The 26,501-nt window shown below is 39.3% G+C and overlaps 1 protein-coding gene across 2 annotated transcripts in view; it reads left to right on the forward strand.

Moving 5' to 3' along the window:
• The window catches only part of TOMM40L (translocase of outer mitochondrial membrane 40 like), a 64,534-nt gene extending 38,705 nt beyond the window's left edge, over positions 1–25,829 (forward strand). For both annotated transcript variants that reach the window (XM_053704644.1, XM_053704650.1), the window contains exons 7-9: positions 20,614–20,736; positions 21,767–21,843; positions 24,275–25,829. In XM_053704644.1, the coding sequence (XP_053560619.1) occupies positions 20,614–20,736; positions 21,767–21,843; positions 24,275–24,517 (443 nt within the window). In that variant the 3' untranslated portion in view covers positions 24,518–25,829. The remainder of the gene's footprint in view (positions 1–20,613; positions 20,737–21,766; positions 21,844–24,274) is intronic.
• Positions 25,830–26,501: the final 672 nt, after the last annotated feature.

The raw sequence follows: 26,501 nt of genomic DNA on the forward strand, positions 1-26,501 counted from the left end.
AAATAAAGATTCCAAGAGAATGAAGAAAATTTGATAATAGGAGTAAATTAGAAAGTTGCTTAAAATGTCATGCTCTATCTCTGAATCACAAAAGAAAAAAATTTGGTTCAGTGTCCCTTTAACTTAGCATGTTGGTTAGATGACTCCATAAAGTGACAAAGGTTTATATGCAGTAGGGAATCTCATGCGCCTTCAGCTAATCCCTTCATGTACTTATGTCTGCTTCCAACAGCCCTTAGTAGCCTCCATGCCAGGAGTCCCTATTTGTGACAGGTACAAGAAAATGTCTGGATTAAGTTTGTGTGACACCTAAATGAGTAATTAAACGCGCAAACAATATCATATACAAGGCGCATTGTTTCATCTTTTGTGTACTGTTAAAAATCTATGTGTGCGCATAAGCGTTATAGAGAACGTAGTTCCAAAACCATAAGACTAATATATCTGAGGAAAGGATATGGGTAACGGCACAATTGTGAGCTTGAAGGCGTTTATTCAATATTTTTTTTATTTTTTTTTAAATTTGTTTTTAGCACATCATCAATTCTTTTGCTGCAAAATACATTTTGTATAAAAATTGTTCCACACTCCTTAGAGGGACCAAAAAGTGAATTATGTAACCTAGGTTTAGTTCAAAACTCATTTCAACTATCCCAAATTGGCTACAATTAAAGGGATATGAAACCCATTTTTTTTCTTTTATAAATCAGATAGAGCATGCAATTTTAAACAACTTTCTAATTCACTTCTGTTATCACATTGTCTTCATTCTCTTGGTATCTTTTGTTGAAAAGCAGGGGAAAAGCTTAGCAGCTGGACCATTTCTGGAGCACTATATAGCAGCGTTTTGCAAGAATGTTATCCATTAGCAAGAGTATGATGTCAGCACTATTTCCTGCCATATAGTGCTCCCGGTGCCTACCTAGGTATCTCTTCAACACAGAATAACATGGAAACAAAGCAAATTTGATAATTTAAGTAAATTGGAATAATTTTTAAAATGGTATGCTCTGTCTGAATCGCGAAAGAATAATCTTGGGTTTCATATCCCTTTAAGGAAGATTAGAAAAAACATATTCATCAGGGTTTTAAAGTAGTTTTGCAAATAATGAATACTGTGACAATTTTAAATGATTTTTTTTATTTTTATCTAAAATAAACCGTTTTCCCATCTCCCTTAGTTTTGTCCAATTAGGGTTAGCTATAATTAAGTTTGCTCTTTAGTGTATTTTTGGTTTAGGTAATTTGCAGTGTTTTAAATGAATCCTAGGTTACAGAATTTGCTTTGTTTTCACAAAGAAAGGAATTTTACTGCAAAACTAAGCTAAACAAATAATGAATGGATATTGGATTATGTTTTTTAACTGTTTCATATCCCTTTTAAATAATTCTACTTTACAAATGTAATGTACACATTTAACAATGCCCTCTGGTGTTCACAAAACATAATTACTATGACATTGAAGCTCTCCAGCTACCTCTACTGTTCCAAATACATAATACTATTATGTGACAATATCAAACTGTACAATAATACAAGCAATCAGAACACAACTTTATTACCTAAAATAAAAAAAGTCCAGTTCAGGGTTCAATGTACCCAAGCATGTTAATCCACCAGACTCTTTTTTTTTTTCTGTTCTTAAGGCCATTGTCCTATTATTTCCATTTTCTAGAATATGATTAATCACTTGAAATCTAAGCCAACTGTATGAACAGTTTGAGTTAAAGGGCTATTATTGTTGAAAAATGACATGCTCTAATCAGTGCATGTCATTTTATGACTATCAAGCCTGCAGTCCTTTGTGTTTAACCCCTGAGAATATCTAGCTATGCTTCACATGCACGCTAACACTATAACAGCAATAACTTTTTGCCAATACATTTATATTGTAAATATGTTCCTGTTCAAACATTTAAAGTGAATGTAAATTTTGATGCTAAAGTGCCCGGTTTTTCAAACTTCGATTAAAAACAGGGGCACTTTAATTCATCAAAATTTACATTTCACTCCTGTTGTGAAAAAAAACTTACCTTTTAAACTTCACAGCAGCTCCAGCTTCCTCCACCCGTTTCAAAGCCTCTTCCTGGGTCTAAAATGAGGCATCCGGCTTCCTCCAATCACAGGGTTAAATCAGACACTGATTCCCCCGGGGGGGAAGCTGTGATTGGAGGATGACCTATCAATCATTTCTGACATCAGAAATGGCTTGTGAGACCAGAGGAAGCTGGAGCTGCTGTGAAGTTTAAAAGGTAAGTATTTTTTCACAACAGGAGGGAAATGTAAATTTTGATGAATTAAAGTGCCCCTGTTTTTAATCGAAGTTTTAAAAACCGGGCACTTTAGCAACAAAATTTACATTCACTTTCATTAATCTATGTGCATTTAAATTTTGACCGGAATGTCCTTTTTAAGATATACCACTTGGAAGAGGCTAAAATGTGTTTTCTGAGACATGAAGGCTTTTGAAATAGAAAAGTAAAAAAAAAACCACACATCAACTAAATTATAGCAATATAGCTTAGGTTTAGGTCTGGTTCCGCTAGACACCTCAAGACTGGTGTTTTTGTGTTGTAGACACAAAATTTCATTGGTATGAGGCATATGGGCCGATGATCTATAGCTCTCTCTGCTCAGGCCAGATGATTTAAGAATTTGTGTGAGTATGGCGAGGTCCCTCAAAAAATGTAGAAAACTTTACCTTGAGAGATGTTTATCTCACTATACAGATTTCTGTATATGAAGTAGAGACTCCTATTTTACAATATAAAGTCTAAAAAAAAATCAAAAAATTCTTGTGTGATTTCTCTGCATGCCGTGAGTTTTTCATCATTGGGCCCTTACTGTGCTGGGGTTTCATGACATTCCTTAAAATACGGCAGTTAACTCGATCACAGACTTTTATAGATCTAAATGACATCAGACTAAATGCATAAAATCCTCTCCTACATATTCCAGTCCTATGTGTGATGTGAATGAAATGTGTGTGAGAGATCACTCTTGTGTGTGTCCTTTAATGCAGGCTTCAATACCACATTTGGTTTAATGCAGAAGAGACTTAAAATTCCAGCTACCTCAGTTATTTAACAAAAACTAAAAAATCAGTCTCTTTGCAATATGCTACTTGAGAAACCTTTTCTTTTGGAAAGATGGTGAGAGTCCACAAGCCATTACTCTTGGGAATTCCACTCCTGGCAACTAGGATGAGGCAAAGATTCTTAAAACCCTCCTACCTCACTGGTAAACTAGTTTTATCTTTGTCTCCACAGGAGGAAGGTGAAGAATTGAGGTAAATTGACGTTTTTTGTTAACCCCCCCCTACTATTAAATATTTAGTGTGCATCAGTTATTTTCATGCATGTTTATTGTTGGCATCCTTAACGCGCATTGCCTTCTTTTGTTGAGCAACGGCTTCTTTAGCATGCGTCGGGTTTTCTCCATGTGTGTCAATTTCGTTTGCGTATGCCGGCTCTTTCTTTTTACACGCGTTAGCCTCTTTAGCGTGCATAGGTCTTTTTGGCTTTAGTTTTGCAGTACTTTAGTGGTGGTTAGTTTCTTGTTTTTCTCAGAACTTCTAGTTAGCACGAGTCAGCTTCTTTTCGCGCATCATTGTAATTTGTGTGTGTGTGTGTGTGTGTATATATATATATATATATATATATATATATATATATATATATATATATATATATATATATAATGTGTATGTATGTGTTTTACTGTATATTTACTGAATATATTTTACTTTCCAATGATCTTCACATACAGGATAATATAATGTTTACTGTTAAAAATTTGTTAACGCGATATCGCAAAGTCCTTTGGTTCCTTTAACTTGTAATATGTACTTCTAGTGAGGTTTACGCTCGAGCGAAAGCTCTAAATAGCGTGCCACTTGTAATCTGGCCTATTGTTTGTTATGCATGATGGAACATACTGTAACTGTCTGCACTAATTGAATCTTTAGTAGGTAGATCCACTGAACACTTTCCTACTCATTTTAAGTGTATTTTGTTCAAGCTTATTCTGGTAACTCCCAGCTTTGCAATTCATTTTATTGATTTCTAATTAGACCAATGCTGCTTGCTTCTAAGGGTATCTGTCCTACCTCTGTTTGTTCCATACAGGGCAGTTCTTCAGATTATGCTACAGGATATAAGGATTTTGTCCTCTCTACTGTTTCTGAAATGTTGGTGGATATTTTATTTTTAAGCCTACTCCTAAATCTCTTGAGGATTTTCCTGTTCCTGATGCTATATCTGTTATAATATTGAAGGATAAGCCTGGTATTCCTTTTAATTCATTTTTAAAATTTAAAATGTTTCCTTTACCTGCTTCTAACTTGGAGCGTTGGGAAACTATTCCAAAAGTGTATGGTGCTTGTTCTACTTTAGCTAAACGTAGTACTATTCATCTTGAGGATAGTACTTCTTTTAAGGACCCTATGGATAGGAAATTGAGAGTATTTTCATAGGCTTTTCAGCAAGCAGGGTTTCTTTTCAGACCAGCATCTAATATTGCTTGTGTTGCAGCAGCTTCTAGTCTTTGGTGTGATAATTTATCTTAGCAGCTTTCAGATGACTTTTAAGGTCAACTAATGCATTTATTTTAATATGGCATTAGCAGTCTTGACCAGAAGGGCCTTGTGGTTTAAATCATGGTCATGATTTTTATCTGTTCCTTTTCAGCAACATATTTTGTTTGGGCCTGGTCTTGATGCTATTATTTCTACTGTGACTGAAGGTAAAGGAACATTTTTTTTCCCCTCAGGACAGAAAGTTTTGAGTAATGAATAGGGTTGCTAACCGTTTTCATTCCTCTCGTCAATCTAAGAATCAAAAGTCCCCCTCTTCTCAAAAGCAGAGTTTTCCAGATCCCCCTGGAAGCCCAATTCAAATTGGAACAAGGTTAAACAATCTAAGAAGCCTTCTACCTCTAAAAAGTCAACATGAAGGTACGGCCCCGATACAGAATTTTTGTTAGGGGGCAGATTACGCCTTTTTCGGTGGCTTTGGTCTCAGACTGTTCAAGATCCTGGGGTTCTAAATATAGTAATTATTTAAAATCATGGCCTCCCCGGGAAGGTTTCTTCTGTCCCATGTCCCAGAAGGTCCTATAAAGGCAAAAGCTTTTTTTTCCAGTCAGTCTCAGATCTGGAATCTATGGGGGTAATTGTTCCAGTACCAGTTTTCAGAACAAGGCCAGTGGTTTTATTCCAACCTCTTCATTGTTCCCAAGAAGGAGGGAATTTATAGACCAGTTCTAGATACTTTGAAGATGGAGACTATTTGGACTATACTACCTCTTGTACAATGGGGGCAGTTTATGTCTACAATTCATATGGATCATCGTCAGTTTTTACAAACATACTGGGAATTCTCTTATCTGAAAAAAAAAAAAAAATCTCAGGGTTTTTTGGTGGTTCTTTACCTGGACAATATCTTGGTACAGACTCCATCTTTACATTTAGCAGTATCTCACACCAACAGACTATTGTTGTTTCTTTAAAGGCATGGTTGGAAAGTCAATTTTCAAAAGAGTTCTCTTCTCTTACCAGGGTCACATTCCTATGTTTCATTTATACACTCAACCACTTTGAGACTTTCTTTGACAGATCAGAGGAGACTAAAGTTAGTAACAGCTTGTTCACGGCTTCAGTCAGTTTCTTTTTAATATGGTAGTTAATGAAGATGTTAGGTCTGATGATAGCAGCATCAGATGCTATTCCATTTGCTTGGTTTCACATGAGACCTCTCCAGCTTTGTATGCTTTATCAATGGAGTAAGAATTATAGCTCTCTCAGAAAATCCTTCTGGATTTCAAAGCAAGGTGGTCTCTTTCATGGTGGATAAATCATTAGTCTATTGCTGTTGGAGTATCTTTTGTTTGTCCAACCTGCTCTGTTATCGCAACAGATGCATGTCTTTGGTTTGGGGTGCTGTTTGGGGGTCTCAAAGAGTACAGTGAGTTTAGTCCCCTCTGGAGGTGAAGGTTACCTATAAATATTCTGAAACTCTCTGCAGGACTCTTCAGAGCTGCTCTCTTCTGAAAAGAGAGACTTATCTGCGTTTTCAATCGGACAATGTGACAACCGTGGCTTACATCAATCATCAAGGAGGAACAACAATCGATTTTTACTTGAGCAGAAAATAATCTCTGTACAGTTAATATTCCAGGGGTAAACATTTGTTATGCAGATTTTATCAGTCTCCCATCATTCTACAACCCCACAGATTAAAAGATTGGACTCCTGGGATAGATCTGATGGCTTCTCTGTTGAACAAAAAGCTTCACAAATATTTTGCAAGGACCAGGGATCCTCAGGCGGAGTTTGTGGTTGCTCTAGTAGGTCCATGGTCATTCCGTCTTGCCTACATCTTTCCACCAATTGTTCTGTTGCCAAGAGTGATAGCCCGGATCAAGCAGGAGTTGTCATCAGCAATTCTGGTTACTCCAGCTTGGCCTCGAAGAACTTGGTTTGAGGATCTCTACAGATATCCAGTTAACCTCCGTGGTTCTCTTCCCCTGTTCCACAACCTTTTGTCTCAAGATCCGTTTTTTCCATCAGGATCTCAAATCTCTCAACTTGTTGACATGGAGATTGACTACCTAGTTTTAAAGCAGAGAGGTTTTTCTGATTCTGTTTTTGAAACTTTAATTCAGGTTCGTAAACCTGTAACTAGAAGAATTTATCACAAGGTTTAGAAGGCTTGTGAAACAGAGTTTTAGCTGGCGTTCTTTTAGAGTTCCTAAAATTCTTTAATTTCTCCAGGATGGTTTAGATAAGGGTTTATCCGCCAGTTCTTTAAAGGACCAGATTTCAGCACTGCACTTGCAGTCTTGTTTCACAAGAAAACTGCTAAGCTTCCTGACATCAGAGCTTTGTTCAAGCTTTGGTCATGATTAAGCCAGTGATTAAACTAACGTTTCCTCCTTGGAGCCTTAAAGGGTTATAAATCTTTGTACACTGCCATTTAAAAAACAACAACAAAAAACATGTATTACAAACCTGAATATATATTCTTTTAAATCCACTTCCTTTTTTGTTCAAACAAAGCTTCTTAATCTGTAAAATAAATATATTTTTTATCCAAAAATCTGCTGCAATGACAGCCCAGAAATGTAGACAGAACTTTCCCCAAATTCACAATGGCGCTACCACCAATCCCGCTGCAGTAGGCAGAGTCTAATTATAATATCAGTAACAGAAACGCGCTCTATAAATCGGATGCGCAGTCATCTTTATGAAATTATGATCTATCGCATGCGCACTTAACCGAAGCTGGAATGTCCACCTTTTTTGTTTGTCACAAGGTGCGCACACAGTACATAATAATAGCGATCCTGTTTAGCGCAGCGTGTATTTTTTTCAATATTAAGGTTATATGAGGGGTCATAAATGCCCTATGCACATGTGTAAGTCATGGAAGGGGACAAACTACGCATGTGGGGCTCCATGATTGTTCTACCCAGGTAGAACATTATTATTGGGCTTGCATAATGAGCCTAACTATGAGTTTGGCAGCAATACTACTTTGGAATAGAAACTACATGGAAACGGTAAAAAACATTTAATAGGTGTTAATTGCAGATTGGATTTTTATTATATAATGTTTTTAACTATACAAAAAAAAATCTGGGTTTCCTATCCCTTGGTTTTAAGACTTTTGCAGGTTTCTTTTTTTTTTAACCTATTCACAATTTGGAAATTCAGTTTTTATCTTAAAAGTTTTTGTTACTTTTAGCAATTTTTTTTCTGCTTGAGTCTCTGAATTGTCTGTTCTTTGCTGTTAGCCTTGTTTTTCACCAGGATAAGGTAGTTTTGAGAACCAAGTTTGATTTCTTGCCTAAAGTAGTGTCATTGGATAACATTAATCAGGAGATTGTTGTTCACTCTTTTTGTCCTTATCTAAACAATTCTAAAGAGGGGCTTCTTCATAATTTGGATGTTGTAAGAGCTTTGAAATTCTATTTACAGGCAACTAAGGATTTTAGACAATCTTCTAGTTTGTTCATTTTTCCGGCTCTCAAAAGGATCAAAAAGGCAACAGCTGTTTCGTTCACTTTCTGGCTGAAGCTGTTGATTCATAAGGCCTACTTGGAAGTGGGTAAGCCTCCTCCTAAATGCATTACTGTCCATTCTACTCGGTCAGTGGTTAGTTCTTCAGCTTTTAAGAATGAGGCTTCTGTTGATCAAATTTACAAGGCAGCTACTTGGTCTTCTTTACATACCTTCACCAAATTCTATAATTTTTATGTTTTTTCTTCTTCTGAAGAAGCTTTTGGGAGAAAAGTCCATCAAGTAGTAGTTTCTATACATTAATATTTTTTTTTAATTTATTTAAAAGGAGATTAATGTAAAAAATATATAATTAAATAAAAAATCAAATAACAACAACCTAAAAATATATATAAGCTATAAAATTGTTTTGTTGCGCCACATTACTCGTGGGCTCTTTGATACCCTGGGATTGAGTTAACACAAGCCGTAAACCAGATTGGCAAGTATAGGTACTTTCCTCCGCTATGATGTTGTTGTTGCAATGAGGAAGCCGAAACATTTGCTATAAATAGCACCGTATGGTGTAGGGATTGACACATTGTTTTATTCATTTTGTACAGACCTGGAAACGTATTGAAGTTTGCACTTCTTTTTTTTCTGCTCTTGTCTTTTCTACCCTTCTTCTTCTTTCTCCTGTTAAGTGTAGTCAGTCCACGGGTCATCCATTACTTATGGGATTATATCTCCTCCCTAACAGGAAGTGCAAGAGGATCACCCAAGCAGAGCTGCTATATAGCTCCTCCCCTCTACGTCATATCCAGTCATTCTCTTGCACCTAACTAATAGATAGGATGTGTGAGAGGAGTGTGGTTATTAAATTTAGTTTTTATTTCTTCAATCAAAAGTTTGATGTTTTAAACGGCACCGGAGTGTGTTGTTTCTTCTCAGGCAGTATTAGAAGAAGAATCTACCTGAGTTTGTGTATGATCTTAGCGGACGTAACTAAGATCCATTTGCTGTTCTCGGCCATTCTGAGGAGCGAGGTAACTTCAGAACAGGGGACAGCGGGCAGGGTTCACCTGCAAAGAGGTATGTTGCAGTATATTATTTTCTAAGGAATGGAATTGACTGAGAAAATACTGCTAATACCAATATAATGTAAGTACAGCCTTAAATGCAGTAGTAGCAACTGGTATCAGGCTGTTATGTATGTATGTTGGCACTAAAGTATTTCTGGGGAATGGCACTTCACTAAGAAAATACGGTATACATATAACTTATAGCCTTTCTGCAGTGATAGCGACTAGCAACAGGCTTTTATTATCATTTCATATATTTAAAACGTTTACTGGCAGGTTAATCGTTTTTCTCTCTGAGGTACTTGGTGAAAAATTTATGGGCATTATTTTCCACTTGGCTGTCGTTTATTTTGAATAAAATCAGTTTACTGAGCTTCCCCACTGCTGTATTATGAGTGGGAGGGGCCTATTTTGGCGCTTTTACTACGCATTAAAAATTCAGTCACAGTCTTCCTTATTCTCCCTGCATGATCCAGGACATCTCTACAGAGCTCAGGGGTCTCCAAAACTAGTTTGAGGGAGGTAATCACTCACAGCAGACCTGTGAGACTGTGCTTTGACTGTGATAAAAACGTATTTATTTTATTTGTTATTCGTTTTTTGGTATTAAGGGGTTAATAATCCATTTGCTAATGGGTGCAATCCTTTGCTAAATTAATGCATTTCATGTGAAAAATTGATTGCTATAACTAAACCGGTTCATTGTTATCTCAATGTGACAGTTTTTTTGTGTGCTTCTTAAAGGCACAGTAACGTTTTTTATATTGCTTGTAAATTCATTTGATAAGTATTTTCCAAGCTTGCTAGTCTAATTGCTAGTTTGTTTAAACATGTCTGACACAGAGGAATCTCTTTGTGCAATATGTTCAAAGGCCAATGTGGAGCCCAATAGAAATTTATGTACTAATTGCATTGATGCTACTTTAAATAAAAGCCAATCTGTACATGTTAAGAAAAATTCACCAGACAACGAGGGGGAAGTTATGCCGACTAACTTGCCTCACGTGTCAGTACCTGCATCTCCCGCTCAGGAGGTGCGTGATATTGTAACGCCAAGTACATCAGGGCGGCCATTACAAATCACTTTACAAGACATGGCTAATGTTATGACTGAAGTTTTATCTAAATTGCCAGAACTTAGGGGTAAACGAGACCACTCTGGGGTGAGAACAGAGTGCGCTGATAATGCTAGGGCCATGTCTGATACTGCGTCACAATTTGCAGAACATGAAGACGGAGAGCTTCATTCTGTGGGTGACGGATCTGATCCAAATAAACTGGATTCAGACATTTCAAATTTTAAATTTAAGCTTGAGAACCTCCGTGTATTACTAGGGGAGGTGTTAGCGGCTCTGAATGATTGTAACACGGTTGCAATCCCAGAGAAAATATGTAGGTTGGATAAATATTTTGCGGGTACCGACGTGTACTGACGTTTTTCCTATACCTAAGAGACTTACTGAAATTGTTAACAAGGAGTGGGATAGACCCGGTGTGCCTTTCTCACCCCCTCCTATATTCAGAAAAATGTTTCCAATAGACGCCACCACACGGGACTTATGGCAAACGGTCCCTAAGGTGGAGGGAGCAGTTTCTACTTTAGCTAAGCGTACCACTATCCCGGTGGAGGATAGCTGTGCCTTTTCAGATCCAATGGATAAAAAGTTAGAGGGTTACCTTAAGAAAATGTTTGTTCAACAAGGTTTTATATTGCAACCCCTTGCATGCATTGCGCCTGTCACGGCTGCGGCGGCATTCTGGTTTGAGTCTCTGGAAGAGACCCTTGACACAGCTCCATTGGATGAGATTACACACAAGCTTAAAGCCCTTAAGCTAGCTAATTCATTTATTTCTGATGCCGTAGTACATTTAACTAAACTTACGGCTAAGAATTCTGGAATCGCCATTCAGGCGCGCAGAGCGCTGTGGCTAAAATCCTGGTCAGCTGATGTGACTTCTAAATCTAAATTGCTTAACATACCTTTCAAGGGGCAGACATTATTCGGGCCCGGTTTGAAAGAAATTATCGCTGACATTACGGGAGGTAAGGGCCATGCCCTGCCTAAAGACAGAGCCAAACCAAGGGCTAGACAGTCTAATTTTCGTGCCTTTCGTAACTTCAAGGCAGGAGCAGCATCAACTTCCTCTGCTCCAAAACAGGAAGGAACTGTTGCTCGCTACAGACAGGGCTGGAAACCTAACCAGACCTGGAACAAGGGCAAGCAGGCCAGAAAACCTGCTGCTGCCCCTAAGACAGCATGAAGTGAGGGCCCCCAATCCGGAAACTGATCTAGTAGGGGGCAGACTTTCTCTCTTCGCCCAGGCTTGGGCAAGAGATGTCCAGGATCTCTGGGCGTTGGAGATCATATCTCAGGGATATCTTCTGGACTTCAAAACTTCTCCTCCAAAAGGGAGATTTCATCTTTCAAGGTTGTCAACAAACCAGATAAAGAAAGAGGCGTTTCTACGCTGTGTACAAGATCTTTTACTAATGGGAGTGATCCACCCGGTTCCGCGGTCGGAACACGGACAAGGGTTTTACTCAAATCTGTTTGTTGTTCCCAAGAAAGAAGGAACCTTCAGACCAATATTGGATTTAAAGATCCTAAACAAATTCCTAAGAGTTCCATCGTTCAAAATGGAAACTATTTGGACAATCTTACCCATGATCCAAAGGGGTCAATACATGACCACAGTGGATTTAAAGGATGCCTACCTTCACATACCGATTCACAAAGATCATTGGTATCTAAGGTTTGCCTTCCTAGACAGGCATTACCAGTTTGTAGCTCTTCCCTTCGGGTTAGCTACTGCTCCAAGAATCTTTACAAAGGTTCTGGGTTCTCTTCTGGCGGTACTAAGACCGCGAGGAATATCGGTAGCTCCGTACCTAGACGACATTCTGATACAAGCGTCAAGTTTCCAAACTGCCAAGTCTCATACAGAGTTAGTACTGGCATTTCTAAGGTCACATGGGTGGAAAGTGAACGAAGAAAAGAGTTCTCTATTGCCACTCACAAGAGTTCCCTTCTTAGGGACTCTTATAGATTCTGTAGAAATGAAGATTTATCTGACAGAGGTCAGGTTAACAAAACTTCTAAATGCTTGCCGGGTCCTTCATTCCATTCCACACCCGTCAGTGGCTCAATGCATGGAGGTAATCGGCTTAATGGTAGCGGCAATGGACATAGTACCCTTTGCACGCCTGCATCTCAGACCACTGCAATTGTGCATGCTAAGTCAGTGGAATGGGGATTACTCAGATTTGTCCCCTATGCTGAATCTGGATCAAGAGAACAGAAATTCTCTTCTATGGTGGCTCTCTCGGCCACATCTATCCAAGGGGATGCCCTTCAGCAGGCCAGATTGGACGATTGTAACAACAGCCTGATAGGTTGGGGCGCTGTCTGGAATTCCCTGAAGACTCAGGGATCTTGGACTCAGGAGGAGAGTCTCCTTCCCATAAATATTCTGGAATTAAGAGCAGTTTTCAATGCCCTTCTGGCTTGGCCTCAGTTAGCAACTCTGAGGTTCATCAGGTTTCAGTCGGACAACATCACGACTGTGGCTTACATCAACCATCAGGGAGGGACAAGGAGTTCCCTAGCAATGATGGAAGTCTCAAAGATAATTCACTGGGCAGAGTCTCACTCTTGCCACCTATCAGCGATCCACATCCCAGGCGTGGAGAACTGGGAAGCGGATTATCTAAGTCGCCAGACTTTTCATCCGGGGGAGTGGGAACTTCATCCGGAGGTCTTTGCCCAAATACTTCGGCGTTGGGGCAAACCAGATCTGGATCTCATGGCGTCTCGCCAGAACGCCAAACTTCCTTATTACGGATCCAGGTCCAGAGACCCGGGAGCGGTTCTGATAGATGCTCTGACAGCACCTTGGGTCTTCAACATGGCTTATGTGTTTCCACCCTTCCCGATGCTTCCTCGATTGATTGCCAGGATCAAACAGGAGAGAGCATCGGTGATTCTAATAGCGCCTGCGTGGCCACGCAGGACCTGGTATGCAGATCTAGTGGACATGTCATCCTGTCCACCATGGTCTCTACCTCTGAGACAGGACCTTCTGGTGCAGGGTCCTTTCAAACATCCAAATCTAATTTCTCTGAGGCTGACTGCATGGAGATTGAACGCTTGATTCTATCAAAGCGTGGATTCTCGGAGTCAGTGATTGATACCTTGATACAGGCTAGGAAGCCTGTTACCAGGAAAATTTACCATAAAATATGGCGCAAATACTTGCATTGGTGCGAATCCAAGAGTTACTCATGGAGTAAGGTTAGGATTCCTAGGATATTGTCTTTTCTACAAGAAGGTTTAGAAAAGGGTTTATCCGCTAGTTCGTTAAAGGGACAGATCTCAGCTTTGTCCATCCTTTTACACAAACGTCTGTCAGAAGTTCCAGACGTTCAGGCTTTTTGTCAGGCTTTGGCCAGGATTAAGCCTGTGTTTAAAACTGTTGCTCCACCATGGAGCTTAAACTTAGTTCTTAACGTTTTACAGGGTGTTCCGTTTGAACCCCTTCATTCCATTGATATCAAGCTGTTATCTTGGAAAGTTCTGTTTTTAATGGCTATTTCCTCGGCTCGAAGAGTCTCTGAGTTATCTGCCTTACATTGTGATTCTCCTTATCTGATTTTCCATTCAGACAAGGTAGTTCTGCGTACTAAACCTGGGTTCTTACCTAAGGTAGTCACTAACAGGAATATCAATCAAGAGATTGTTGTTCCTTCATTGTGCCCTAATCCTTCCTCAAAGAAGGAACGACTTCTGCACAATCTGGACGTTGTCCGTGCCCTGAAATTTTATTTACAGGCAACTAAAGATTTTCGACAAACTTCTTCCCTGTTTGTCGTCTATTCTGGACAGAGGAGAGGTCAAAAGGCTTCGGCTACCTCTCTCTCCTTCTGGCTTCGTAGTATAATACGTTTAGCCTATGAGACTGCTGGACAGCAGCCTCCTGAAAGAATTACAGCTCATTCTACCAGAGCTGTGGCTTCCACTTGGGCCTTTAAAAATGAGGCCTCTGTTGAACAGATTTGCAAGGCTGCGACTTGGTCTTCACTTCACACTTTTTCCAAATTTTACAAATTTGACACTTTTGCTTCTTTGGAGGCTGTTTTTGGGAGAAAGGTTCTTCAGGCAGTGGTTCCTTCCGTATAAAGATCCTGCCTGTCCCTCCCGTCATCCGTGTACTTTTAGCTTTGGTATTGGTATCCCATAAGTAATGGATGACCCGTGGACTGACTACACTTAACAGGAGAAAACAAAATTTATGCTTACCTGATAAATTCCTTTCTCCTGTAGTGTAGTCAGTCCACGGCCCGCCCTGTTTTTTATGGCAGGTCTAAATTTTAAATTATACTCCAGTCACCACTGCACCCTATAGTTTCTCCTTTCTCGTTTGGTTTTCGGTCGAATGACTGGATATGACGTAGAGGGGAGGAGCTATATAGCAGCTCTGCTTGGGTGATCCTCTTGCACTTCCTGTTAGGGAGGAGATATAATCCCATAAGTAATGGATGACCCGTTGACTGACTACACTACAGGAGAAAGGAATTTATCAGGTAAGCATAAATTTTGTTTTTTCTTCCTTGACTATATGGCAAACTAGTTTACCAGTAAGTTAAACTCACAAGGATGAACAGTGGCACTACTTGGACTTTTCCTCTAATGGTAATTCCAATCCGGAGGTAAGAGTTTAATTAATTCTACTATGTATTAGAGGAAATGGTGCTTGTGCACAGATATAAATATGAACAACAAGGAAGAATAGTATAAAGGATACCAGACTTCCCAAAGTATGCACTTACAGCACTCTGGGTCTAAACTAAGGGTTGGGATTCCTCAACAGGATATTAAAATATAACTTTTATTGGTATTAGAATTAAAAAACCAAAATTGTTTGGTTAATACATACACAATTAAAATATGCTCCAGTGCCCAAATCAGTGTAATAAGTTCCACGTTAGATCACAATTTATGATAATTCGGCCTGAATAAATTCACCAGTAATAGTGATCTAAATAATTCAGTAAATCAACTAGGTAATGGTTACCACTATAGTATTAATCTAGATAATAGAGCTAATGTAGAGGTTCTAATCCAGGTAGTGTAATCTCAGCTTAATAGACTTATGCTATCATCATTCAGTATAATGGGTGATATCAAAGTAATGAGTATTATATATTAATAATAATTATCAAAGAATAGGGGTAATAGTGAATTAAATATTCACAAAAAGGGTTTGATCAGTTATAACCTGGGCTATAAATTTAGCCTGTATCCTTGTATAAATAGCAATGTGTGCGTGCTTGGTGCTACTATAGTTTTCTATGTTTCATTAGGCGCATATTCCTAGAAATTGGAATACGGTTATTGTCACGATAAACCTAGTTCTGTGTCGCCCAGACCTCTAATCTAGCCACTTATGTTCAGTTAGAGTTATTGAATAATTTGACCCTGGTTAGTCCATACAGCAATTGCTGCAAAAATACTATGGCTCATATTAATCGGTCTTCCTAAATTTTGGGCATATCCTATACTATAAAAGGCCAAGTGTGTTTGTCCGAAGCTGTCATGCGCAGTAGAGACAGCACGCGGACAAACACACTGGCCTAAGTCCCTACCTGTTCTGCCGACTGCGCCGAGCAAAAGTGGGCGTGGCCGAGCGTGAAGGGGGCGGGGTCTAACGCGAAGGCCCGTGAAGGGGGCGGAGCCTAGCGTGAAGGCCCGTGAAGAGAGCTCAAACAGCTCAAGAGAGGGTGGAGGGATGTGGGGAGAGGGGGAGGGATGTGGGGAGAGGGGGGGAGATGTGGAGTGAGGGGGGAGATGTGGAGTGAGGGGGGAGATGTGGAGAGAGGGGAGAGATGTGGGGAGATGTGGAGAGAGGGGGGAGATGTGGAGAGAGGGGGGAGATGTGGAGAGAGGGGAGAGATGTGGGGAGAGGGGGGAGATGTGGAGTGAGGGAGGGGGAGATGTGGAGAGAGGGGGGAGATGTGGAGAGAGGGGGGAGATGTGGAGAGAGGGGGGAGATGTGGAGAAAGGGGGGAGATGTGGAGAAAGGGGAGAGATGTGGAGAGAGGGGGGAGATGTGGAGAGAGGGGGGAGATGGGGAGAGATGTGGGGAGAGGGGGGAGATGTGGAGAGAGGGGGGAGATGTGGGGAGAGAGAGAGGGGGGAGAGAGAGGGGGAGAAAGAGGGGGGAGTTAAAGGGGGAGAGAGAGAGGGGAAAGAGAGAGGGGGGGAGAGGGAGAGAGAGAGACAGAGAGAGAGGGGGGAGAGGGAGAGAGAGAGAGAGAGAGAGGAGAGAGAGAATGAGAGAGAGAGGGGGAGAGAGAGAGAGGGGGGAGAGAGGGAGAGAGAGAGAGAGAGGGGAGAGAGAGAGAGAGGAGAGACACAGAGAGAGGGGAGAGAGAGAGAGAGGGGGGAGAGAGAGAGGGGGGAGAGAGAGAGAGGGGAGAGAGAGGGTGGAGAGAGAGAGGGGGGAGAGATAGAGGGGCAAGAGAGAGAGAGGAGAGACAGAGGGGGGAGAGAGAGAGAGAGAGAGAGGGGGGGGGGAGAAAGAGAGAGAGAAGAGAGAGAGAGGGGAGAGAGAGAGAGGGGGGAGAGAGAGAGAGGGGAGAGAGAGAGGGGGAGAGAGAGGGGGGAGAGAGAGAGAGGGGGAGAGAGAGAGGGGGATAGAGAGAGAGGGGGGGAGAGAGAGAGAGGATGGGGGGGGAGAGAGAGAGAGAGAGAGAGAGGGGGGAGAGAGAGAGGGGAGGGGGGGGAGAGGGAGGGAGAGAGGGGGAGAGAGAGAGAGGGGAGAGAAAGAGAGAGGTGAGAGAGAGAGGGGGGGGAGAAAGAGAGGGGGGAGAGAGAGAGGGGGGGAGAGAGAGAGAGAGGGGGGAGAGAGAGAGAGATAGAGGGGAGAGAGATAGAGGGGAGAGAGAGAGACAGAGAGAGGGGAGAGAGAAAGAGAGAGGCGAGAGAGAGAGAGAGAGAGAGGCGAGAGAGAGAGAGGGGGAGAGAGAGAGAGATAGAGGGGAGATAGAGAGAGGGGAGAGAGAGAGGGGTGAGATAGAGAGAGGGGAGAGAGAGAGAGGGGAGAGAGAGAGGAGGGGAGAGAGAGAGAGAGAAGGGGAGAGAGTGGAGAGAGAGAGATGGGAGAGAGAGGGATGGGAGAGAGAGAGGGGGGAGCGAGAGAGAGAGGGGAGCGAGAGAGAGAGAGAGGGGGAGATGGAGAGAGAGAGAGAGAGCGCAAAAGAGAGGGGGGAGAGAGAGAAAGCAAAAGAGAGTGGGAGGGAGAGAACGCCAGGGGTGGGACCACTGTACTGCAAAAAATGGCCCGTGTGAACGGGCTTTAGGACTAGTACTCCATAGAAAACTTGATCTGCAATTATTCTGGCGCCTCCCAGATTCTATTGATTGACAAATGTCCCAAGGTTCATTCACAGTACCATAGGTTATTCTGGGCCAATGTACAGCAAAATTGCCAATGTATGGGAGTTCAAATTATGTGCCCTGTGGCACAGCCAATGTTATGATTCACAAGTATTACAATTCTCATTCATTGGTCTGTAAAAAAAATTTTTGGTACACGTTCATTCATATACTGGGTTTATAACTCTAGTTAAATTTATGCACAACCCACTTTCAATAAATGCTTTCTATGATTCAGTTTGTGTTAGGTATCAGCGGTACAACATCTAGTAATATCGAAAGCTCTGAAAGCTATGTTTGTAGTTAAAGCTAGGTCTGGCACAACCCAGATTATATGATAAAAGTTAACTGTCCATTAGTTTCTAATACGAATCACCATTGTAACACACATTCATTCCCAAAATTCGATTTGACAATAAAAGTAAATCTAATCTGGCACAACCCAGGTTATATAAGTAATGATTATCTTACAGTTTATAGTTAATTCGCAACTGTGTTGCAAGTTAATATATAAGTTTCAGTTTGAGCGCCGTGTGGCACAGCAAACGCTGTGACTATCAGGCAGTATCAATAACACTCATAAGTCTGTGAGGTCTTACAATGCACGCTCATTCATACAACGGTTTGGTAGTTTAAGTTAAAACTGGCACAACCCAGTTACTATAACAGTATTAACGGCGTAGCATATAATTATTGAAAGACTTAGTTAGCAACTAATGAAATAAAGTCTGGCACAACCCAGGCTGTATGAATATAACTTGTTATTATATATAAAGTAAGAAAGGTATTTTAACTATAAGCACAATAAAGCCCAATCGGGCTAAACGCGTCAGGGGAGAGTGCTGAACTCGTTCACGCTCTATTTTCTTATGTATTTTAAACAAGCCCAGTACCGCTAAATCATGTGGAGTGTAGGGTTACCGCAACTACAGAGCTAATCATAGATATTTGACCTATCTGGGTCAGTGTACCGAATAGGGATTTTCACATGGTGCTTATAGTTAAAATACCTTTCTTACTTTATATATAATAACAAGTTATATTCATACAGCCTGGGTTGTGACAGACTTTATTTCATTAGTTGCTAACTAAGTCTTTCAATAATTATATGCTACGCCGTTGATACTGTTATAGTAACTGGGTTGTGCCAGTTTTAACTTAAACTACCAAACCGTTGTATGAATGAGCGTGCATTGTAAGACCTCACAGACTTATGAGTGTGATTGATACTGCCTGATAGTCACAGCGTTTGCTGTGCCACACGGCGCTCAAACTGAAACTTATATATTAACTTGCAACACAGTTGCGAATTAACTATAAACTGTAAGATAATCATTACTTATATAACCTGGGTTGTGCCAGATTAGATTTACTTTTATTGTCAAATCGAATTTTGGGAATGAATGTGTGTTACAATGGTGATTCGTATTAGAAACTAATGGACAGTTAACTTTTATCATATAATCTGGGTTGTGCCAGACCTAGCTTTAACTACAAACATAGCTTTCAGAGCTTTCGATATTACTAGATGTTGTACCGCTGATACCTAACACAAACTGAATCATAGAAAGCATTTATTGAAAGTGGGTTGTGCATAAATTTAACTAGAGTTATAAACCCAGTATATGAATGAACGTGTACCAAAATTTTTTTTTACAGACCAATGAATGAGAATTGTAATACTTGTGAATCATAACATTGGCTGTGCCACAGGGCACATAATTTGAACTCCCATACATTGGCAATTTTGCTGTACATTGGCCCAGAATAACCTATGGTACTGTGAATGAACCTTGGGACATTTGTCAATCAATAGAATCTGGGAGGCGCCAGAATAATTGCAGATCAAGTTTTCTATGGAGTATATGCCCAAAATTTAGGAAGACCGATTAATATGAGCCATAGTATTTTTGCAGCAATTGCTGTATGGACTAACCAGGGTCAAATTATTCAATAACTCTAACTGAACATAAGTGGCTAGATTAGAGGTCTGGGCGACACAGAACTAGGTTTATCGTGACAATAACCGTATTCCAATTTCTAGGAATATGCGCCTAATGAAACATAGAAAACTATAGTAGCACCAAGCACGCACACATTGCTATTTATACAAGGATACAGGCTAAATTTATAGCCCAGGTTATAACTGATCAAACCCTTTTTGTGAATATTTAATTCACTATTACGCCTATTCTTTGATAATTATTATTAATATATAATACTCATTACTTTTTTATCACCCATTATACTGAATGATGATAGCATAAGTCTATTAAGCTGAGATTACACTACCTGGATTAGAACCTCTACATTAGCTCTATTATCTAGATTAATACTATAGTGGTAACCATTACCTAGTTGATTTACTGAATTATTTAGATCACTATTACTGGTGAATTTATTCAGGCCGAATTATCATAAATTGTGATCTAACGTGGAACTTATTACACTGATTTGGGCACTGGAGCATATTTTAATTGTGTTTGTATTAACCAAACAATTTTGGTTTTTTAATTCTAATACCAATAAAAGTTATATTTTAATATCCTGTTGAGGAATCCCAACCCTTAGTTTAGACCCAGAGTGCTGTAAGTGCATACTTTGGGAAGTCTGGTATCCTTTATACCATTCTTCCTTGTTGTTCATAGTTTACCAGTAAGGTTGGGAGGGTTTTAGGTGCTCTTGGAGCATTGGAAATCTTTTCATCCTCCTATTTTTATGTAGTCAGTTCATGTGAGGGAAAGCCACCTTTTGTAGGTTAAACAAATAATTGATGCAACATATTGTTTTGTCTATCAAATCTATTAGAAAACCTTATTTTTTTACAGGAAGACTCCTGTAACATACTGTTCCAGCACACCATTTGCTTTGGCCTTTCTCAATTCCAGATATATTGTGGATGATCCAGCTTAAGACTTTGCTCAAAATTTTTTAGAACCTGAGACTGTGAATTCTTACATGTGCACTACTTTGGTAAAAAGTAGTAAGTAATTTACTTTTACTTACCGACGACTAACTAATATCTCTAAATTAAACAGACATTTTCAGACAATGAAAAACTTACATTTTACATATTTTTTCCCTCTTCCCTTCCAGTGATCATGGTTACTCACTTCCTGCAAAGCATTACACCTCGGCTGGTTCTGGGTGGGGAATTGGTTTACCACCAACGAATGGGTGAGGAAATGGCTATCCTTACTTTGGCAGGAAAATATACAGGTAAGACTCAGACAACACACTTATTTTAAGGCAATGCTTTGTATATAACACCCCTCCGGAATCCCAAATCATGTTGTAAGATTATACACATTTGTACATAATTTCATAGCTACAGAGATTTGTATCAGGTTTTAGAATGGTATAGCTCCTAGAGATTAGGATTTAGAAGGGAGTGAAGACCGCAGAGGACACTAGGACTGCTTAACCCTTTTGTGGAAAGTCCAAGAAACAAATCACTGTCTCAGTCCTCCACAATAAAAACATCAGAACCCCCATATGATACCCAAGTGCACATAGCCAGACTAGCTATAGCGTTTTGTACCTGTATAAAGCACTAGTTCACTGACTCAGCAAAAGGCTATATAATGAGCGTTATTGAAAATATCTGGTATAATGGACAGTAAAGTCAAAACTAAACTTAAATGGATTGGGCAGAACATGGGATTTTAAACAACTTTCCAATTTACTTCTATTATCAATTTTGCTTAGTTCTCTTGGTATCCTTTGTTAAAGAGTCAAAATAATTGAGTTTAGGGGTGTGCACGTGTCACATCTGGCAGCTGTGTTTGAAACAATGTTTATAGCAATTTTATACATAGTTGCCATAACATGCTAAAGACATGTGCTTTCTCCTAACCTCCCATCAGCCTTCCTCAAAAGCAAAGAACAAAGCAAAATGGATAATATAAGTATAGTAGAAAGTTGTTTAAAAAACACCTACTCTGTCTAAATCATTAATGTTTCATTTTTACTTTGCTCTTCCTTTTAATTAACATTTGCATAATCTGTCAGAAATACCCCAATGAAAAAGACTTTGAGGCCCATTTATCAAGCTCCGTATATATATATATATATATATATATATATATATATATATATATATATATATATATGTGTGTGTGTGTAATTGTGTATATATACTGTGTGTGTGTGTATATATATATATATATATATATATATATACACACACACAGTTACAGTATTCAGTTATTGGCATTTTCTTATACACATATTTACATGTTCTCTTCAGCACAGAACTGGGTGGCAACATTGAACATTGGGTATGGAGGCGCTCATGCCAGCTACTATCACAAAGCAAATGAACAGGTGAGTCCAACCCTAGATTAGTTCATTGCACTTTGTCTTCTGGCATCTGTCTTATTTTGCACCATGTGCCTGTTTAGTAGCTGGCAGTGACATTTCACATTGTGTTAGTTCCCTGGGCTGTAGAAGTTAAAACATTTCCTATATTTTTACTCAGTTAAAGAGACATGAAACCCAAAAAAATTATTTCAGAGCAGAGCATACAATTTTAAACAACTTTCCAATGTACTTCTATTTTCTAATTTGCTTAATTCACTTAGTATCCTTTGTTGAAAAGCATTACTAGTATAGGTTCAGGAGCTGGGAACTAGCTGCTGACCGGTCGGGGGCTGCACATATCTAACTCTTATCATTGCTTACTGATGTGTTTAGCTAGCTCCCAGTAGTGCATTGCTGCACCTTCAATAGAGGTTAGCAAGAGAATGAATCAAAATTGATAATAGAAATAAATTGGAAAGTTGTTTATAATTGTATGCTCCATCCGAATCATGAAAGAAAATTTTTTTTTCATGTCCCTCTAAACTAGTTAAGTACATATCATTTTTTTGTAACTAAAAACATAATGTATGCTTACCTGATAAATTATTTTGTTTTCATGTTGGTGAGAGTCCACAATCCGTTACTTCCGGGAATTACTCTTACCGGCCACTAGGAGGAGCCAAACATTCACAAACCCCAAGAGCTCCATAAAACCCCTCCCACATCACTGGTAAATCAGTCTGATGTATAGCCAAGCAAAAAAGGTAGAAAAAGATGAAAGAGCAAAATAGGAGCAGGAAAAAAAGATGTATGCAAAAATAAATCAACATAAAAAAAAAGAGAGTGGGATCTTGTGGACTCTCACCACCATACAGGTGGTGAGAGTTCACAAATTATTACTCCTGGAAACTAATACCCAAGCTGTGGAGTTCACAAGTAATGAGGAAAAGGGTGGGATAAAAAGAACATATTTTTTCACAGAGAAACAAAATCCACAACCCAGACAGGACCCAAAGAATAAACAGGTTAGTTTTGTTTTTTGATGTTTTTTAGTATGCAAATAAAATGACCAACAGGCAAAATCCATTTAGGTGGAGGCTGTTCCATCTCCAAGCAAACCTTATTGATCAAACGTTTCAACCAAGAAACCGAAGAAACGTCAGAAGCTTTCTTCCCTTTCCTGGAACCAGAAGAGTGAACAAACAAGCTAGAAGTTTGTCTGAAATCCTTAGTGGCATCTACATAATACGTCACGGCTTTTACCCTTACCTATAGGAGCTCATCTACTGGGAAAAAACAGCCAAAGCAGTGCTAAAACATAGCAGAGGATATGTAATAGGAGACTAATTCCCATGAGGTGAAAAAAATATGTCACTACTCATACTGCCAATACATCCCTCTATCAAACACTGCACTCTGAGGGAAAAGACTAATTTACCAGTGAGGTGGTAGTGGTTTTATAGAGCTCATGGGGTTTGGGAATATTAGCCTCCTCCTAGTGGCAGGGAAGAGTAATTCCCAGTGGATGAAGATGCTGACAGGTAAGTACTTTGCACCTTCATAGCCCACCGGCTATTAATATGAACAAGTTCACATGCTTCACATAGTCTTGGGACATATGTTTGTATAAACCATACACTTTATATTAGCAGTTTGTAGCACTTTTGAACACTTTTAAAAATGATGAATTTTTAAGGTTACTCTTGCTTAAAAGTTAGCATGGTCGGCTTAGTGCACTCAGATGTTACTTATGAGTTGTACAAAGTATATTTCCTTCACCTGTGCCAAGTTTTCTCTCAAATATTATGTGGAAGCCACCAAAGATTTCAGGCTTTCTTCCCCTCTTTTTGTTCACTTTTCTGGGCCTCGCAAGAAGAAAGCTCTTCCTGAGCACATTACTGCTCATTTCACTAGAGCAGTTGTCACTTCTTGGGCTTGTATTCATCAGATTTGTAAGGCAGTTACTTGGTCTTCTTTGCACTTTTTCAATATTGTATCACTTTGATGTGTATGCCTCTTCTGAATCTACTAGTAGCAGGAGGGTGAGCGTTAATGAACCCCAGGTGGAGGCAGTATTTTTCCCTGCTTTATATTTCCTGCATTTCTGTTTTCCTCCTCTTCTTGGCTTATATGTTTGACTGAGGATCATGGGAAGTGGGAGGGATTTAAAGTCCTGGTGTTTTGAGGTATCATTTGCCTCCTCCTAGTGGTCAGGAATTCCCACATGTTATGACTTGTGGATTCTCAACATCATGAAAGAAATTTAATTTATCAGGTAAGCATATCGTTTTTTTCCCACTGATCCTTGAACTTTGTGAACCTTGTTATTGCCTAGCGTTTTTATGCTTTTATACATAATAGGTAAAAACTTGCCTGCTTGGTTACCATTAAATTATTGAGGCTATCCATGATTTCTATTGTCTATATATAATATATACATTTTAATTTATTGCAGATTCAGGTTGGAGTGGAGTTTGAAGCCAACACTAGGCTCCAGGAGACTTCCTTTGCTTTCGGCTACCAGCTAAACATTCCAAAAGCCAATGTGGTTTTCAAAGGCTCGGTGGACAGTTCCTGGTGTGTTGGGGGAGTGTTGGAGAAAAAGCTTCACCCACTACCTGTTACTCTTGCACTTGGGGCATTTATGAACCACTTGAAGAATAAGTTCCACTGTGGGTTCAGTATAATGGTGGGGTGAAATAAGTAATATTTTGTGGGTTGACTTCCTTTAGGGCTTCCGAGACCTATAAAAACTTGATCCTCTGTTGCTGATCTCCCTTTCCAATTACCTAATAACCCTTGTCTTCTCACCCTCCCTACAAGGAGGAATCCCAAAAATGTAAGCACCTCACCGTATGGTGTATCAGATAGTTGGACTGAGAACTGTTTTGTTACATGTCCCCAGTCCATAAACTAAAACACAGTCAGTGTTAATCTTTTCTGTGCTGTAGAAGAAATGCTCCTACCCAACAGATTCACTGCAAGAGACTTCTGAAATAAATCTGCATTAATGCAGAACAATAAGCAGGTTAAACTTTACAGGATGCTCCCAGGAATGTACCACCTGTGACGTAGTAACAGGTGGTCTAAAAATGGTTGGATTGTTTTCCCTATTTTACAAATCCTGCAGGGCACAGTTTGTTGTCTTGTGATGAGCACCAGTTTCCTTTCTGTCTCAGGGCTAGCTTTCATTTTCAGTACGTATTGCTGGCCTCTCCATCTTAGCAGGGTTTCATCTGTTGGAGAAGCTGTTTGTACAATTATTTAAAAACTATTTGCTTTCCTTTACTGTTGGTCTGCTTGTTTTTTTTAACATTTTGGATTCAGAATGAAAACTAACAGTAGCAGTTTATATTACTTAGGAATTACAATCTTTCCTAATCAATCATCATTAAAAGGACAGATCCAATACATCATTTTGATTACTTATTGTTACATACTAGAGTAGCATCCTGCAACTGGTCCCACATCTATAAGCTTGTAAGAAGTACATGAAACATTTAAATATTCGTTTGTTAGGAGCCAAAAATGTCTGCTAAGCTCCGCCCACCTATTGTGTGTATATTTTGGTACATTAAGTTTCTCCTATCACGATCGACTCTTAAATAAGAGTTCCTACTCAAACATGCTGATTTGTGTTTGTGCAATTTGAAATAACTAACAAAAATATTACATTTGTACTGCTAAACTGTCATACTATGAAATGGCTAAATATAAATTTGTAATAATTTTTTTTAAAGTTTCATGTACTTCTTACAAGCTTATACAAGTGGAACCCGTTGCAAGATTCTTGTCTGGTATGTAACAATAAGTAATAAAGAATAAGTATTGGGTCTAGACTGTCCCTTTAATCTGTATTGATTTGGAGGAGACAGTCATGCGTAACATATTTTAGAAACATTTGAACTATTTTAAGAAATGTGATAACATTCAGGTGAGAAGAAAGGGTACTAATGTCAATGTTCCAGAACACTTTTTTAATAATAAAATTGTTTGCCTTAATAGTACAATGCATGAGCAACCTCTAATACTTTTACAACATAGAATTTGAAATGTGCTGATTTATATTTTTAATGCAATATTTCCTGATCACTACAGAAGACCCTGTTATCCATCAGAATTCAGATCACCGGAACCTTAACGGTACATGAAACCCCCAAATTTCCAATTTACTTCTATTATCTGATTTGCTTTGTTCTCTTGGTATGCTTTGTTGAAAAGAATACCTAGGTAGGTTTAGATGTAGCAATGCATTACTGGATACTAGCTGCTGATTGGTTGCTGCACACATATGCCTTTCTCATTGGTTCACTGGAGGGCTTCAGCTAGCTCCCAATAATGCATTGCTGTTCTTTCAACAAAGGATACAAAGATAACTAAGCAAAATTGATAATAGAAGTAGAAAGTTGTTTGAAAGTGTATGCTCTATCTGAATCACAAAGGAAACATTTGTGTTTCATATCCCTTTAAAGCACATGCATGGGAATTATTTGTAACATTGATTTTGAAATAGTTGTGGCATCTATTAAAGGTTCATGAAAATCAAAATTAAAAGGACATAAAACCCCACATTTTTCTTTCATGATTCAGATAGAACATACAATTTTAAACAATATTCCTATTTACTTCTATTATCTAATTTGCTTCATTCTTTAGTTAGCCTTTGTTGAAGAAATAGCAAT

The sequence above is a fragment of the Bombina bombina genome, chromosome 1 (genome assembly GCF_027579735.1).
Source record: "Bombina bombina isolate aBomBom1 chromosome 1, aBomBom1.pri, whole genome shotgun sequence".
Taxonomy (NCBI): domain Eukaryota; kingdom Metazoa; phylum Chordata; class Amphibia; order Anura; family Bombinatoridae; genus Bombina; species Bombina bombina.